Source organism: Poecilia formosa, unplaced genomic scaffold (assembly GCF_000485575.1).
Source record: "Poecilia formosa unplaced genomic scaffold, Poecilia_formosa-5.1.2 Scaffold200, whole genome shotgun sequence".
NCBI classification, from domain to species: Eukaryota; Metazoa; Chordata; class Actinopteri; order Cyprinodontiformes; family Poeciliidae; genus Poecilia; species Poecilia formosa.
This window is the reverse complement of record NW_006800139.1, coordinates 1,239,007-1,255,825: the sequence shown is the minus strand read 5'-3', so window position 1 is coordinate 1,255,825 and position 16,819 is coordinate 1,239,007. Positions and strand designations below refer to the sequence as shown.

Sequence of the window (16,819 nt, the reverse complement as noted above, 5' to 3'; positions counted from 1 at the left end):
AAAAAAATATTTTTTTCAAGAAAATTTAAATCTGTAGAGACGAGAGAGAAAACAGCAGTTAGACGGTTTATTGGACCGAGAATTTGGCACCGGCAGAAGATGTGCAAGCTGAGAATCGCTGCGAGCTTGGATGATCGGCTCAGGGTAGTCTTCACCCGGACCCAGACACTGGCGGCGGAGCACAGCTTAGAGAGGAAGGAGCCTTGAGAGGAAGGAGCCTCTATTATTTGACTGTTCAAAAAACTGTTGAAATTTTTTTTTCAAGAAAACTTCTGAGATTAATTTTAAGATTTTTCAAAAAATCTTAAGATCAAAATTTCTTTCAAGCAGCTTTTCTGCTTTTGAAACTTTCTGAGATTTTTCTGGCGGAAATGTCCTCATTTATTTATTTATTTATTTATTTACTTATTTATTTATTTATTTACAATGGGCCCTAATACGTCGTAGGTTTGAATACTTTTGTCAAGGAGTAAAAACCTTTTGCATACAGATAGAAATTAACTTGAAAAACAACTATAATCATGTGCAATAACTCGGAATCTATTTCTTTAAGCTTAATTGTGATTTTTAAAAAAAATCAATTTCAAAAGGTTTTTTTTTAGTTAATCTTCTCTCTTGCTGATCCAGGATCAGCCCAGAGTATAAACTGGGTCACAGGCAGGAATCAGGAGAAACTGGCGCAGAGTTTGGCCGTCCGGTTTACCTTTGCCCTCCGGCAGTTCCTCCTTCCTTAACCTGTCAGGTGAGCTCAGCCCCCTGCTGCTCTACCTGCGCCGCGCAGACTCTGACACAACCGGGAGGCGTGGAGGAACACCGAGGCAGAGAGTCGATCATTTCACCGGAGGAAGCTTCCCGGCTCGGTTCTACTCATGGCCAGTTAGCAACTTTGCGCAGCTCAAGATGTTCTCCTTCCTGCGCTCAGGTGAGTTTTAACTCAACCCGATTTTAACTGAGCAGACATTTCTCTGCTTTACGGGAAACCTTCCGAGGCGAGTTTCTTCCTGTCATTAGTTTATTTTTAGACGTTTATCACAGGAATAGATTATGATTGTGACGAAGTTCATGCTTGTTTCCTGTAATAATGTTTTTAAATTATCTCCGGTTTGCTGTCCGGTGCAGAAAATGTGTTTTTATGGCTCCATGAAGCAACAGAAAGGTTTTAAGTCATAAACACCCACATAACAGAGTAATAGAAACTGATATTATTGAAGTATGAAGGTATTAATAAATGATCAGAGATGTTGGATTCCCGTTAGAAAATGTCCATCTGTTATATTTAAGGGGTTATATTTTAGAGTTTAAAGTGTGGCGTTCACTCCGTGACGTTAAGTGTTTTTGTCTAGTTCCAATGCAATTACAACTTGTGCTATTTTAAAACATGTTTCTTATATGAATTTTAGATATCAGCTTATATCTAAAATTGAATGAATCTGTTTAATTCAGATAATAATAGTCAAATGTTGCCATTGGAAACAAGTGGTTTATTTAACTTTATTAAAAATAAAATGCAAGCTGTTTTTCTTGTCAATTTGACATCTTTTTCCCCCTTTTAAATCTAAAATCAATAAATAAAAATCTGAAACTGGTCAGTTTTCTTAAATCAGACTGTGGTGACCAACAGGTGATAATGTCAAAACACAAAACTCCAAATAACTATGTGTAATTATAATACAAATATATTTGCTGAATGTTTTAGATCATAAAGTGTACTTAAACATCCAGATATTTCTCCAAAGTGCTACAGACCAGTAGGGGGAGTGGAGCAAATCAAATGGAAAGAGACACTCAGGAAAGATTGAATGATATATAATGGGAAGTCAAAAAGAAAGTTGAATGAAGAAAGAAAATCTGCGTCATGATTCATGTACTTTGCAAACTTACAGTCCGATTACACAGGTAATATTACCTTCTCCAGACTCCCCCTGGTGGTCTGGAGTACTTCTCAGAGTTTGCAGCATTTCGTACTTCCTGTCAAGTTCACTCTGAATTGGTAAAGAAAATTATGTTTTTGGATTGCCAAGTCAAAGTCCAGATTAAAATCTGGCTTCAAACCAACCGTCAATTCTCAAAAACCCTCGAGTTTGAATTAATTTCAGCATTTCTGTAGAGAATGGTGAGAGTAGTATTTTATCAGCAAGGTAAATATTTAGCTCTGAGCTAGCTAAATATTTAGTTAGCTAGTTATTTAGCTACACTCTGAGATAGCTACATATCTAGCAAACTAAATATTTAGATAACCCAACTAATTCATACTCCATGTGGTTCATGTTTTGAGGCGGTTCTCTCTGAGGGATTAGAGATCTTGTTTGCCCAGTTCAGACTCAGTTCCTTTGTCCTTTAAACATGGAGTTTCTTTAAATTCCTTAAATTGTTTCTTGCTGGCTTGTAAAAGCAGAAACACACAAGTCCCTGCTTCCAGAGACATTGTCACTTAAATGAGACCAAAATGTCCCACAATGAAAATAGGTGCTGGGCATTAAAACATACAAAACAATCACAGAGCAGCAGCATCAATAGGCCTGTCACAGATAACTTTTGCTGGATGATAAATTTTCCCAGAAGTTATCGCCATAAATGTTAATATTGTTGTTTTGAGACCAGTTTTAGGTAATTGTGACAGGCGTAAGAAAAAATTTATACACTAATGAATAAACTGACTAATTTGCCATATCCTGCATATTTCCATGTAGACTTTTTATTTATTTTGCAAATGCAAAATTCAACAAACCATGTTGTATTAATAGACATGTCTCTCTTGAAAAGAGATTTTTAATCTCAATAAATAAAGGCTACATACATTTAAACAACATGATTTTTGGAGCAACACTATTCCTTAGTAAAACATGAATGAATTATATAGATGCATAAAGTTAAAAAAAATAGGTTTTATTCTGGAGAAAAGAAAAATATGGAATAAAAATAAATTATAGTTGTTTTGGTGAAATAATAATATTTTTCTCCCCGACTGAACAGTTGAGATGAAAAGTGTTTTCTCACGGCTCCGTGTTTGTGTAGGGTTTCGTTTTGTGTGTGCAGTGATTTTTATTCTTGGATTTAAATCCAGTTTAATTACCGGGTTGCTTCCAGGTAGAAATCCCCCGGCTGAGAACATCCACATCTCCTCTCTGCCGCCCAGCATTCCCCTGGATCCAGAACCAGATCCGCCAGGCCAACAAGGTGATTATCTTCTCTTTTAAGCAATGCAAATCCTCAATTTATGATTAAGACGCATCATTTCCACATATTGACGCAAGCTGTTGGCATTTACGCAAAGTTCTCAGACTCTGGAATTTAAAATTTGCTTTATAAACAAAGTTTTACTTGCTTATATAAAGACTGCAACTAACAATTATTGTAGTAACCGTTTGTTCTGATGATTAATCTAATAAAGAACATCAACACATTTTACTGATTTGTCACATTTAAGCCTTTCTTACAATATAAGGTATACAGTAAAATGTCAATATAAAGAATAAATTTAATTCCTTTTTCAGTGAGAAAATGAAAATGTTATTGGCTAAAAGGCAAAACTGAAATGGAAAAACTGTTTTCGCATCACACGAGTCACATGATCAGCAACCGGATGTTGCCACTGGCGCAAACCACGAAGAAGAAGAAGACAGGAAGTAGTTGAAGCATCGTAGCAGCCTGTTTTTTAAATAACATCAGTTTTCAATAACACGTCAGTTTTAGCATTTTAACAAACTGCTAACATTTAAATACATTTTCTGATGAACGCGTTGATGTTTCCGCAGAGGACTCTGTTAAAAACCAGGAGAAAGCCGTCATCCAGACCACATACACTCACCGGGGATCGTCCGCGCCTTCGGTTTTCCTGCAGAACCGCAGCAATGAACCGGCTCCCGCCACGTACTTTGAGCAGAGAGTCCCTGTTCCTGATGAGGACACTGAGGTAACCTAAACCAACCCGCTTACTTAATTTAAAACTTTTTAAACTTCACGGCTTGTATTTCTCCTACAGAGACTGTTCAGTCTGCGTAAACTCTGGGCCTTCACCGGGCCCGGGTTTCTGATGAGCATTGCCTATCTGGACCCGGGAAACATCGAGTCTGACCTGCAGTCAGGAGCTAAAGCTGGATTTAAGGTAACAGAAAACAAAATTCAAAGTTTTTACTTCTAATAAAACAGATGAAAAACAATTAACAGTGCCTTCCTTTAGAAAACACGTGAAAGTTGACACTATTTGGTTAAAATGTAAATTTCTAAATGCAAAAACAGAAAATTTGTTTGGTTATTTAGTCTTATAAGTATAAAGTTTCTTTTACTTGAGTAATTTAATTATAAAGTATTTCTACTCTTACATGAGTAAAGTCATGTTGAAGTAGAGCTGCTGTGACCTGAGTATAATTTTTGGGTGCTGTTTCTCCTCCTTCAGCTCCTCTGGGTGTTGCTGCTGGCCACCATCATCGGCCTGCTGCTGCAGCGGCTGGCGGCGCGGCTCGGCGTCGTCACCGGGATGCACCTGGCTGAAGTCTGCAACCGCCAGTACCCCACGGTGAGACAACCACACCCACCGTGAAAACATTAAAATCAAATTAAAATCTTACAGTTGGCAATTATTTGTTTAAGCAAAAACTATGACTTTTGCTTTGTTTTTCAACGTCTGTCCTGTGACTTTTATTGAAAAGCTGACATTGCTGCACCCAATTCTCCTTTTAATTAATTTATTAAACTTGGCTAAATGTATAGCAAGTGTTTTCATAGAAAGAGTGACATGACTCACTGAATTTTGTTCAATTTTTTCCAATCGAAATCTAAAAATTGTAGCATTTCTTTTAATAAAGTAAACCTGTAAAACTCTTTTTGAGGGCACATTCACACCAGCCCAGTTTAGTCCACTTCAGTCCATCTCCAGTTCGTTTGCCTAGAAAGTTCGTAGCTCTGGTCCGTCTTCAAACCTTGTCTCCGTTCGTTTAAAGTGAACTCTGCTGCGTTTCGAATGCATGTGTGAATGCCAAGCGGACTGGAGACTGCTCCAAACGTAGGAAGTACCGCATGAGGTTTGCCACATGTTCTGGGCTGGATTTAGGTTTGGACTTTGACTGGGCCGTTGTAAATCATGAATATGATTGTTTCCTTCATATTTTCTGCCTGCAATGCATAATTCAAGTGCACTTGCTGACTTCTCCATGTTTTCCATGAAGGTGCCCAGAATCCTGCTGTGGTTGATGGTGGAGCTGGCGATCATCGGCTCCGACATGCAGGAGGTCATCGGCTGCGCCATCGCCTTCAACCTGCTGTCCAATCACAGGTGTGGCAGTGTTTTTCAAAGTGGGGCGGCCAGAGGGCGCCAGAAGGGAGAAAAATTAATCTTTATGTCATACATTTATTTATTTTTTAAGAAAAGAAATGAAGTCTTTATTTATTTTGAACAACTAAAATGTGAGAGAAAAAATAAGGAAACAAAAAAATACATGCATCATGATAATAATTAAACATAAAAACAAAAACAAAACTTCCTTATCCAGTCCAGAAATGAGTATGAAGAAGACAAAGCTTATTAAATCCTACCCCAATTGTCTCATCTGTTGTTATACATATTTACACATCCAATTTTTGGGATTTGGGAATCTGTTTTTTCAGCATTTATTTTAAAACCTAAGTTAAAATAACTTTCTGAAAATGGAAATGGAAAATAGAAATACTGTATATTGTCCCACTCAAGGGAAATTTAGAAAAAAGTTATTCATATTCTCATTTTCTGATTTGCTGCCAGTCAAATTTATCAAGTTGCTTTGCTCCTCAGGCTGGCATAGGAAGCATAAAATGAGGTTAAATAACATTTGATGGGATTAATATAAAAAAATTACTTATTTTCTAATGAAAAGAGAAGATTGTGGTGGAAATTTCTTATCCCAACTAAAATCAGAAGAAATGAGGCAGCATTTATGTTAAAGGAATGTAATAAAATGAGGGGAAGAATGTAAAATTCAATGTTTCTCATTACATCATTTGTAGCATTGTCTGTTGGCTTCCAAAGGGGGTCTCTGGCCAGAAGCTGATGCCGCTTTGAGGCCGTTTGGTATCCAGAATCACATGTCGCTAAAACATAAAAATTGAGCTTCTTCAATTGCTGTGTGTGTTTTGATGACAGGATCCCGCTCTGGGCCGGTGTGCTCATCACCATTATCGACACCTTCTTCTTCCTCTTCCTGGATAAGTACGGTACGTCCCACAACGTCTTCAGACTCTGAAACACACTTCACACAGCAGACAGGAAGAGTAAATTTAGTCTTTCTGTGTGTTTTTCTGCAGGCTTGAGGAGGCTGGAGGCCTTTTTTGGTTTGCTTATTACTATTATGGCCATAACATTTGGATACGAGGTATGGACTTTGGTTTGTTTTGATATTTTCACTTTTTCAGCCAAACAGAGCCATGGAATAAATGTGCAAAACATACGTTTAGTTTTCTTGTTTTCTGTAGCTGATCATCATCTTGGTGGATTTAAAGTTTGATCATTCTCATCCAATCAACACCAAGTACAATAATTTTTACTATTTTTTCCTGACTAGTCCTAATTCCAGTTAATGACAATCATTTTTTAAAATGTAAATACTGTATTTTCAGGTAGGAAATATGTAAGATTCAATATCTAGGAAGCAAAAAAATAACTAGGTAAAACTAACTTTAAGCGAATCTGCAAATAAATTAGGCATCTCTTGAATAAGAGATTTTGATTTGTGAGAATGTGAGTTTCTCTAGATCTTACAGACATGAGTCTTTTAATCCTGGAAATGTTCTTCAGGTGACAGAAGGCCGACTTGGTAACTGTCTTTATGTGACTCTGAAGGTTCGGAGTCCATCACTACACCTGGATTTTGGATCTGATCAGTAGTTTGTAGTTTAAGTAACTGAAGCTGTGTGTTTGATTGTTTCCCTTTAGGTTATTTTTAACTGGAAAACAATTTAAAACACTTTAATTCAACACCGTTATTCACATCACGTATGCAACTGTGTGTCATCAGCGTGGAAGTGAACGTTAATGCTGTGTGTCTGCATTTCATAAAATTCTGGGATCTGAAATTGGGACTCCATTGTTTACATTATAGTTTCCTAAAGAATTTTCTGTCACTGTCAACGACTCAACATCAGCATCATTACCACTAATCTGCCTCATTCTTCTGATTTTTTTTCACCATTTTATGCCTGATTATGCCGTTCTGCTAATGTAAACATCAGAAGTATTTGCCTACACCTGTAAAGTTGATGCAGCTGCTGTGTTGCAGTACGTGATGGTGGCTCCTGACCAAGGCCAGCTGCTGAAGGGGATGTTTGTGCCGTACTGCGAAGGCTGCGGGCCGGTTCAGCTCACCCAGGCCGTCGGCGTGGTGGGCGCCGTCATCATGCCTCACAACATTTACCTCCACTCCGCTCTGGTGAAGGTCAGACACCGGCTAAAGTAAAGCGAAACGAAACCTGTAAACACCAGCTGTGTTTCCATTGACCACATAATGGCACAATTTGACATTTAAAAAATAAATGGAAAGATGCCAATTGTTGTGTGTTTTGATAAAAAGTTTTGGCATTACGATGAAATTGGTTTATTTTGTAAAACTGCAACGGAAACACTTTCTTTGCATCACACAAATCACATGATCAACAACCAGATGTTTCCATTGGTGCAAACTACAAAGAAGATGACAGGAAGTAGGTGGAGGATGATGGCGCAGCTTGTCTTTAATGACTTAATACGTGAACAAACATATTCATGTGTGCGACAGAGTATTACGGTCGTTGTAGATAGAAAAAAACTGGAGGAGTAAGTTTACAAGAAAAAATTCAAAAATTCTGGGATTATTCTCAGAATTTTTTAGAAGAAACTCTGAGATTTTTTTCTTTGAAAATGTCTGATATTTTCAAACCTTAATAAATGACCAAATGTAATGTTTCATTGTTTTCTCAACTGTTGCCTGTGTGGTTCCTCTATGACTTTGTATTTCTGTGTTTTTATGATGTTCAACTGCCATGTTGCTGAAAGGGGCAATACAAATAAACTTTATTTTATTGATTTATATTAATCTCAGAATTTCTAGGTGTTTTCTCGCAATTCTTTTGATTTTTTAAACTTGGAAATTTCTGAGTTTCTTTTTTTTTCGAGAAAATTTCTGGGAGGAATCTCACAATTTTATAAGTTTTTTCTCTGAAACGTACTTTTGTTTTTCTACTTACTTCCTGATACGCCGTCAGACACATGAATTGCGCCAGTGGAAACATCTGGTTGTTGATTATGTGAATTGTGTGATGCAAAAAAAAAATTCCATTGCAGTTTTGAAAAATGAAACAATTTTTACAACAGCCTTGATACTCTGTCATGCACATTGGATTTTAATTGCGTTCTTATTTAATGGAAACACCGCAATTGCAAAATTGCATTTTTTCCTATGAATATTGACAGTCTTGCGCACATTTGTGATAGAAACGCAGCTAGTGAGTCTCCATATCTGCTTTAAAGTCTCGGGAAGTGGATCGCTCGAAGAAGAAAGAAATAAAAGAGGCTAACAAGTACTTCTTCATCGAGTCGGCCATTGCTCTGTTTGTCTCGTTCCTCATCAACGTGTTTGTGGTTGCCGTCTTTGCTGAGGCGTTCTACCAGCGCTCAAACATCGAGGTGGTGAGTATTCCTGCAGATGTTCTCATCGTACAACAGCTGCTTCATATCCAGATGTTCTCTGGAATGTTTTCGTTGTTTGGTTTCAGTATAACGTCTGCAACCAGTCGAGCATTCCTCACTCCAACCTCTTCCCTCTGGACAACAAAACTCTGGAGGTTGACATTTTTAAAGGGGTTCGTTTGTCATTTTTTTTTCAGTGAACCGGGTCCTGTGTGGTGAGTTGTGTCAGTTTGTGTGACGGTTTGGTTTCATCGTAACAGGGAGTGGTTCTGGGCTGCTTCTTCGGGCCTGCGGCGCTCTACATATGGGCCGTCGGGATTCTTGCAGCCGGTCAGAGCTCCACCATGACTGGAACATACTCTGGCCAGTTTGTCATGGAGGTCAGTTGGAGCTACAAGATCAGATGCTTGGCTGAGCCAATAATCAATAAATAAATTAATCACATGATAAATGAAGACGAACTCAATAATTTCCATTTGTATGATTTATCGTTTTTCTTTTTTCTCTCTCTTTCTACCAAAAATCGGATGTTAAAAGTCTTCAGTCTTGTGTTTTGGTCTAAAGTTGACCTTTTTTTGAAGGCAACTTTGTTTCACTTAATTCATGTTATTTGTTATTTCTGTTTTTCTGTTGTTTATAAAAGTTATTTTATAATTTGCTTCAGTAATCTTGTGAGTAATTTACCATCTGAAGCTGCTGGGTGATTCCTGTTTCTCAGGGCTTCCTGAACCTGCGTTGGTCGCGTTTTGCTCGGGTTTTGCTGACCCGCTCCCTCGCCATCACTCCCACGCTGCTGGTGGCCATTTTTAAGGACGTGCAGCACCTTACGGGCATGAACGACTTCCTCAACGTGCTCCAGAGCATGCAGGTGAGACTCAAACTGCCTCACCTGATTCCACTTGAGGAAAGAAACAAACTACATAAAACTAGCACTGCAACCAGGGTTTTGTTTTATTGTCAGGGGCCGCGTGAAATTCATTCACGAGCCTCAAATGGCCCTCTGACCACACTTTGATCCCCCCTGATGTAAACTAACAAACACTCACTCCAGATTTCTTCTCTCCCAGCTGCCGTTCGCCCTCATCCCCATCCTCACCTTCACCAGTCTGCCGTCTCTGATGAACGACTTCGCCAACGGGCTGTAAGTGGACTGGTACCGCCGCCGTTGAATCACTTCCTGCTCCACTTCCTGCTCAGCACGCGCGTCTCTCTGCAGGACGTTTAAGATCATGGGAGGTCTGGTGATCCTGTGCGTGTGCGCCATCAACATGTACTTCGTGGTGGTGTACGTGACGGCACTGAACAGCGTGTGGCTCTATGTCCTTGCTGCCTTCCTCTCCCTGGCGTACCTCACGTTCGTGGGCTACTTGGTGAGATCAGCTTGACTCTTTGACCTTTCTGCAACTATAAAATGTTAATTCAGAATATTTTAAGTATTCTGATCAACCTTCAGAGATAAATTGATTCATATTGTTAGCAATAAAATTTGTTTTAGTTGTTTTGCATCAAGAAAGCACATTTAATTCAGTCAAAAACAATTATTTTGTGTTAATCAACTTTAAAATCTTTTTTTTATTTTCAAATTCAAATATCTTTTCTGTTTCTTTTTAGTAGTTATTAATGTTTCTATGTCATTGATGTTCTGTAAATAACTAAAATTATTTAATGTTGAGAAAAAAATTTTTTGCATAGAAACATTTACAGCAAATATATATATATATATATTATTTTCTTATATATATTTGTATTTGTTGTATACATTTATATTGATACTTTTTATTAATTATCTGTTTACGTATTTATTTTAACTAGTTTTCATGTTTATATTTATTATTTTATTTATTTATTATTGCTGGAGCTTTGCAGTGAAATTCCACTTGATATATACATTTTATATATGCAGTTGAAAGATTATTATTTAGATAGATAGATAGATAGATAGATAGATAGATAGATAGATAGATAGATAGATAGATAGATAGATAGATAGATATTTGTGTTTGTTGTAGATATTTATATTTTATGTGCTTTTGATGACTAAGTATATATGATGTGTTTTAGATTTTTTTCACAGCATCATAAAACAGTCACATGAGCAGTTCAGTGAGTTCAAACTGTAAAAATGTAATAAAAAGATAAACTAAAAAACAAAAACAAGTCCAGTGATACATTTATTTAAAGTGAGCTTAAACTCAGTGAGATGAGTTTCTTCAGATTCATCTGATTTTGGATCTTTTTTCAAGAGCATGTGGCAGAATATTTAAATAATCCCAACAAACCAGCAAAAACATTTCATCCTTTCCTCATTTGACTGATCTGACCTTTGACCTGTGCGTGTCGCTGTGCTGCAGGTGTGGCTGTGTCTGATAGCGCTGGGCGTGTCCTGGCTGGATCCGAGCTCCAGGAGAGAAAACGACTCGACCATCCTGATACAGGAGCAGCCGGAGTTTGACACCTGAGCCACGCGTAGCTTAAACTGGATCATCGGTCAACCCAGAACCGGGTCCGACTCTGACCGGTTGGATGGTGCTAAAGTATTTTTAATAATCTGTAATGTATAATCTGTTTCATGTTGTTTTTATCTTCATTGTGACATGTTAGAAAGCTGAAGGAGAGTCAGTTTTTAAGTTTTTCAGTGGAAAACAGAGCATGGACACAGGACACCTTAGCATGTTGTGCTAGCGCGTCGCTAACACTCACTATGTTGCACTTTCCAAAATTAATCTCAACTTTTTGGACTTCTCCACATTTTGTCACATTACAACCTAAAACTTCAATGTATTTATTCAGATTTTATGCAAATTGGGCCTGTATTGTGAAGTTGAAGGAAAGTTATTTCAAAATGGCAACTGTTAAGATCCACTTTTAAATCTAGAGGAATATTCTCAGTTGGATTACAGTCAGGTCCATTCTAAAACATGTTTATTTGTACTTTATTTATTTCAATATTAAACCTCTAAGGGCTTCAAAGAACAGCTGGATTTATATAAATCAGGATGACAATTTGATATGATATGACTGTTTACTAGCAACTTTAGGAGGAAATTAGTTGTCAGGAATTTGAATCAGGTAAAAAGGATATGGTTATCGACTTGAGCAAATGCTAAAACTCGCTGTAAACATGATGTATATAAACTCCAAAACGCACAAAAACAAAATGCAGCAGAAAAATGCTTCAATCACAGGAAATAGAAGCATCTTAAAAGATGTCGGCCATTGTAAAAGAGGAATACTTGTGCACATAACACTTTTCAGATTTTAAACAAAAATTTTAAAAAACTATGCATAATTTCCCTTTCACTTTGCATTTCTGAAAAACACAAAATCTTTCCAAGTATTTTTTCCAGTTTTTAGAACAAATATCTTAGTTCACTTGAAATAAGACAAAACTAACTTGTAGCTTTTCAGCAAGATATAGGAGCTTGTTTTAAATCCATAATTCCTTAATATTGGCACTCGCAGCATATTTCACTTATAACAACACATATTTCCTGTATTATAAGTGGAACATTCTGCAATTAATCTCATACTTTTTCCATCTATATTAAGGACTTATTTGCTTAACACAATCTTCTATTTCTTGCTGAAAAGTTATTTGCAAGTTAGTTTTGCCTTTTTTCAAGTGTAATAATATATTTGCACTAGAAACTGGATACAAATATTTGGTAATACTTTCTGTTTTTGCAGTGTAACATAAAATATGAATAAAAAACATTTGTGGTTGAAAAATGACAAAATTTGGAAAACAACAGAGTTTGATGTTTTTCAGCACATTCTGCATTCTAGCAAGAGGAACAGTGTTATTCACTTCATTCTTTAAAAAAGAAGAATATTATAATAACTTGAAGGTTTTAGTGGAGAATCTTGCTGCCTGTGTTCCATTTTAATCTGATGAACAAACAGGAAAATCAACGAGATGTTGCGTTCATTAAAGGTGCAGTACGCAACTTTTATAAAACAAAATATAAATATATTTTTTTACATATTTGTTAAAGGTGCCATCATGTTGTGGCAGTAATAAGACAGATAACCTATGTCTTCTCCCATTGCTAAATATAAACAACCAATCAGAGCTAGGAAGCGGATCTTAGCAAGGTCAGTCATCCCTCTTTCTGCCACTTTTGGTTTCTGCTGTGCTGCAGCTAGCATAGCCTGTTGTGAATGCTAAGGCTAGTTAGCATAGCTGGCAGATAAACAGCTTACCTGTAACAGTGAGTTGTTTCTCTACCATCAGCTCATTTAGCAGCGACTACTTGAGGTTGATTGATAGTACTAAGACACTCCTCCTGTTTCTGATTGGTTGTTTTTGGTACATTTCTTCAGACTGCAATAGTAGCTCAGGGAAAAGGTGGAGGAGATTGATCTTTTTCACCTATTATTTCTCTTATGTTATACTGTCACAACAGTTTTAATAAATATGTTGACAACTTTTTTTAATAAAAGTTACATACTGTGTTTTTAAATGGTGCCCTGGAAGTCGAGTGGTATTAAAAATAAGATATTTACATTTAAATATCTTCTTGAGGGAATATTTTTGTAGACTTTCAGAGTTGTTTCCGTTTTTGCCCACAAGGAGGCAGTGCAGAGCACCACAGGGAGATGCCATTGACATCTAAACACAGTTTACAACCAACCCAGGGGATTAAAGGGCATGTTTGTGTGTTGTGACAGAAGCGGTGGCTCTTCTTTGTCCAACGTAGCAGGCAGCGGCTGTTATATTTGGGTTTTATTCCAGACGTGCTGCTGTTGCACAAATGCTGCAGAGGAGCAGCAAACATTGAGCAACATTGAGCTGAATTCCAGCCTCAAAGGGATTCTGTCTTTACAAGGGAAGGTGGACGGACAGGTTTTCCTCCTCGCATCGAGACGAGGAACTTCTCTTTCTCTTGTACCCTCTCTGTGTCTCTGTGGCTGCCCGTCATGGAGGCCGGGTTATGTAAGAGTTCCCACCGCCCCTCTCTGTTTTTGTTTTTCTCAATGAGCCAATGTCTCCCTGCCTAGGCCTCACAGCCGGTCCGGTCCTGTAGGCCCCTTTTCCTGGAAATACAGCCTTAGCAGAGGCCAGTCAGGGGCAGGCCTGCGAGGGTGGAGGGTGGGTGGAGAGGTGGGGGGGTTCTTCCAGCAAATCACATGATTGTTCACCCTACAGCCCCAGCCTTACATGAAACTCAGATGCTGCAGCAATATGTTACCAGCTAGGGTTGCATTCAACAAGGCTGAATGTTTGTTGATGCATCACTAGGCCTGTCACCATGACAAATTTTGCTGGATGATAAATTGTCCCAGAAGTTATTGCGATAAATAATAATATTGTCGTTTTGAGATAATTTTGAAGTAATATAAATGGTAATAATGACATAATTAACATTGGAAGATCAACAAGCTTTAAAATCTAATGTGTGTATAACAGCGGAAAAGGAAGACATTTTAAATATTCAAAATAAATAAACGAAACAACAGAAACAACTAATAAACTGAATTATGGAATCTCTGTAAACAAAAGTGTCCTTCAAAAGATGGAGCTAGTTGAGCCCAAAGCACCAGACTGAAGAGTTTTATCATCCAGTTTTTGGTAGAGAGATAGAAACATGCAATTGGAAATTAATGAGCCTGTCTTAATTTATCATGCGATTAATTTATTTATTGCTTATTGTGACAGTGAAGTTCATGAAGTCGGTGGTTTGGATGCAGGTGGAAAACCACTACAGATGATGAAAGATGTTTGTTTGTTTACCTTATTTATCTACACAGAAAACCTTAAGAGATCCAGATTATTTCCATCCCCACTTCCAGTGGTTTGAACTTGATTTTTGAAACAACCAAAATCAGGAAGGATAACTTCCTGATATTTCATGATTTTATGGAAATAGTGGTTTCTCTTCATTGATTTTAACTTATTTAAGCACATTTTTATTTTCGATCAAACTGTTATGACTTGAGCATTATTGTGTCACCATGCGGCTGATTTAAACCTCGTATTTGTTTTTTAAATGTTTTTGATACAATTGAAATACACAAATAAATTGTTTTAATAAATTACACTATTATAAATAATGTCTCACATCTTTTAATTCAATTAAAAAATACTCAAAGGGTAATTAAATGTTGTCCTAACTCAAACAGGCATCCCCAAATAGTCATCTGGAACGATCTCCAATAGCAGTCAGTGTAGCAGTGAATCTAAAGAAGCTTCTGACTGAAGAGTAACATGTCCGGGATGATGCCATTAGTTGTTGGGTAGCACTGCTAATCCACCTCTTTTGTTTTTGCCACTTTGGTTTAAATGTCTGTCTGGCTGTGTGGTTAGAGATGTTGGAGTAGGGGATCTGATTGGTCCCATTTCAAATTCAAACTCAGAAATACTTTATTGAAATGTTGTTATAACTCATATTAGTGCAAATTAATATGAGTTAAAACATACTGATCTTTCCTGCCAATGACTGTAGGAAAGATCTCCTGTAGCAGTCTGCATTAAAGTGAATTTCAAGAAGCCTCTGACTGAAGACACTCTGCTGTCCCAAGACATTCTCATGAAGAGGAAGTACGATGAATGTAAGAGATGGTATGAACTTCCTCCTCTCTCTCGCTGCTCTCAGTTCAGGTATTTAAGCTTTTGAGATGCTAATCAGCTGCTCCCAGTTGTAAAAATAATACCTTGTAGCCACGGTTACGGATCATATCAACTGTCAAAAAGCATCGGAGCAAAAGCAACAACAATCGTTCTGGAATAATTGTCCCCAAACACGCAGACTTCCGCTATGCAATCAGCAAAAACATTACTTTATTCAATCTGTTTTTCCTGCTTGTAATTTGAGCGTTAGTTTTACATTTTTTCTCTCCAGATAAAAAAAATTTCTCACCTCACTGGTATGTCGCTTATATTTGAATATTTCTCATCAGAAACCAAGGATGACAACTAAAAAGAAAGTAAGTAGCTGGTTATATCAAAAATACTGTGGATAGTAATAAACTGTAATACAATTATTTTACTTTTGGTCATAATTAGTTTAGTAGAAATGTTAAATTTAACTACATTTTCTTTAACTGCCAAATAAAACAAAAAAAAACAGTTTTTTCTGTCATCGTTAATTTTATGTTTCATTATTTTTAAGTAAAAACAAATAAATCACACTTAAATTTCAGCTCATTTATTTTTTACCACAAAAAATAGAAATGCAAGCTATACAAGCTAGTGTCTTGTCCCACTGTTAAACTTAAAAGAAAATGCTGTTCTTTCTGTAGGTTGGAAATATTGGACGTTTTTAGTTTGAATGTAGGGGGAAAAGTTTAATTTTTCAGTGTTATGACTAATCGGAGCCAATCAGCAGGGTGAAAAAAGGCCAATTATGATCTCTGGCTGGTTGACTAGTACATTTTTAAACATAACTATAAAGATTTTATTTTGAATTATTACAACTTTTGGTTTCTAATCGAAAGTAAATTCAAAGTAACCTGAAATTCTTTTTATTTTTAAGTTGAAAAAGCATTTAAATTTATTTTAAAGTGTTCTTTCTTCTTTATAAACTATCATTTAGGAAGTTCTTGGTCACCCTAAGTTGGGCTTAGTTATGAACCAAACAGAACCAAACATGGAGAAGCAGCATTGAGCTTCTGTGCACCACAAATCTGGAACAAACTTCCAGAAAACTGCAAAACTGTCGAAAAACCGAGTTTCATTAAATGAAGGCTAAAATCTCACCTGTTTACAACTACCTTTGATTCATAATAAATGGAACATTAATCAATTAATTTGATGTGTATTCATGATTTTTCTGATGACATTTGACAAAATGTAATATTTATTGCATGTTCCTTAATTGGTGACTGTATTATGTTCACATTATATAAAGCACTTTGAACTGCCTTGTTACTGAAATAAACTTGACTTCAATCTATTTATTTTATATTTAGTCATATTTAAATTACTTATCACACACACAGTAGTGTTTTCATGACTTGTGAGGACTTTACATTGACTTGCATTAATTTCCCACAGCCTAACCTTTATCATTACCCTTATTGTAACCCTAGCCATCACATACCTAACCCCTAACCCAAAATCAGCATTTCCCCACATAGCGACCAAGAAATGTCCCCATGAAAAGCAGTGGTCTCAAAAACCCCATAACGTAGACAGAAATAGGTCCCCGCAAGGATATAAAAACCTGGTTCACACACACACACACA

The 16,819-nt window shown here is 36.9% G+C and overlaps 1 protein-coding gene across 1 annotated transcript; it reads left to right on the top strand.

The window, feature by feature from the left end:
• The first annotated feature begins 654 nt into the window (after positions 1–654).
• LOC103148219 (natural resistance-associated macrophage protein 2-like) lies at positions 655–11,962 on the top strand. The gene is made up of 16 exons (XM_007566894.2): positions 655–922; positions 3,088–3,177; positions 3,756–3,913; positions 3,983–4,105; positions 4,397–4,516; positions 5,166–5,272; positions 6,116–6,186; positions 6,277–6,344; positions 7,248–7,403; positions 8,474–8,632; positions 8,719–8,805; positions 8,893–9,012; positions 9,351–9,500; positions 9,700–9,773; positions 9,849–10,002; positions 10,984–11,962. The coding sequence occupies exons 1-16, from the start codon at positions 901–903 to the stop codon at positions 11,089–11,091; spliced, it is 1,767 nt and encodes a 588-aa protein (XP_007566956.1). The 5' UTR covers positions 655–900; the 3' UTR covers positions 11,092–11,962.
• The last annotated feature ends 4,857 nt before the right edge of the window (positions 11,963–16,819 follow it).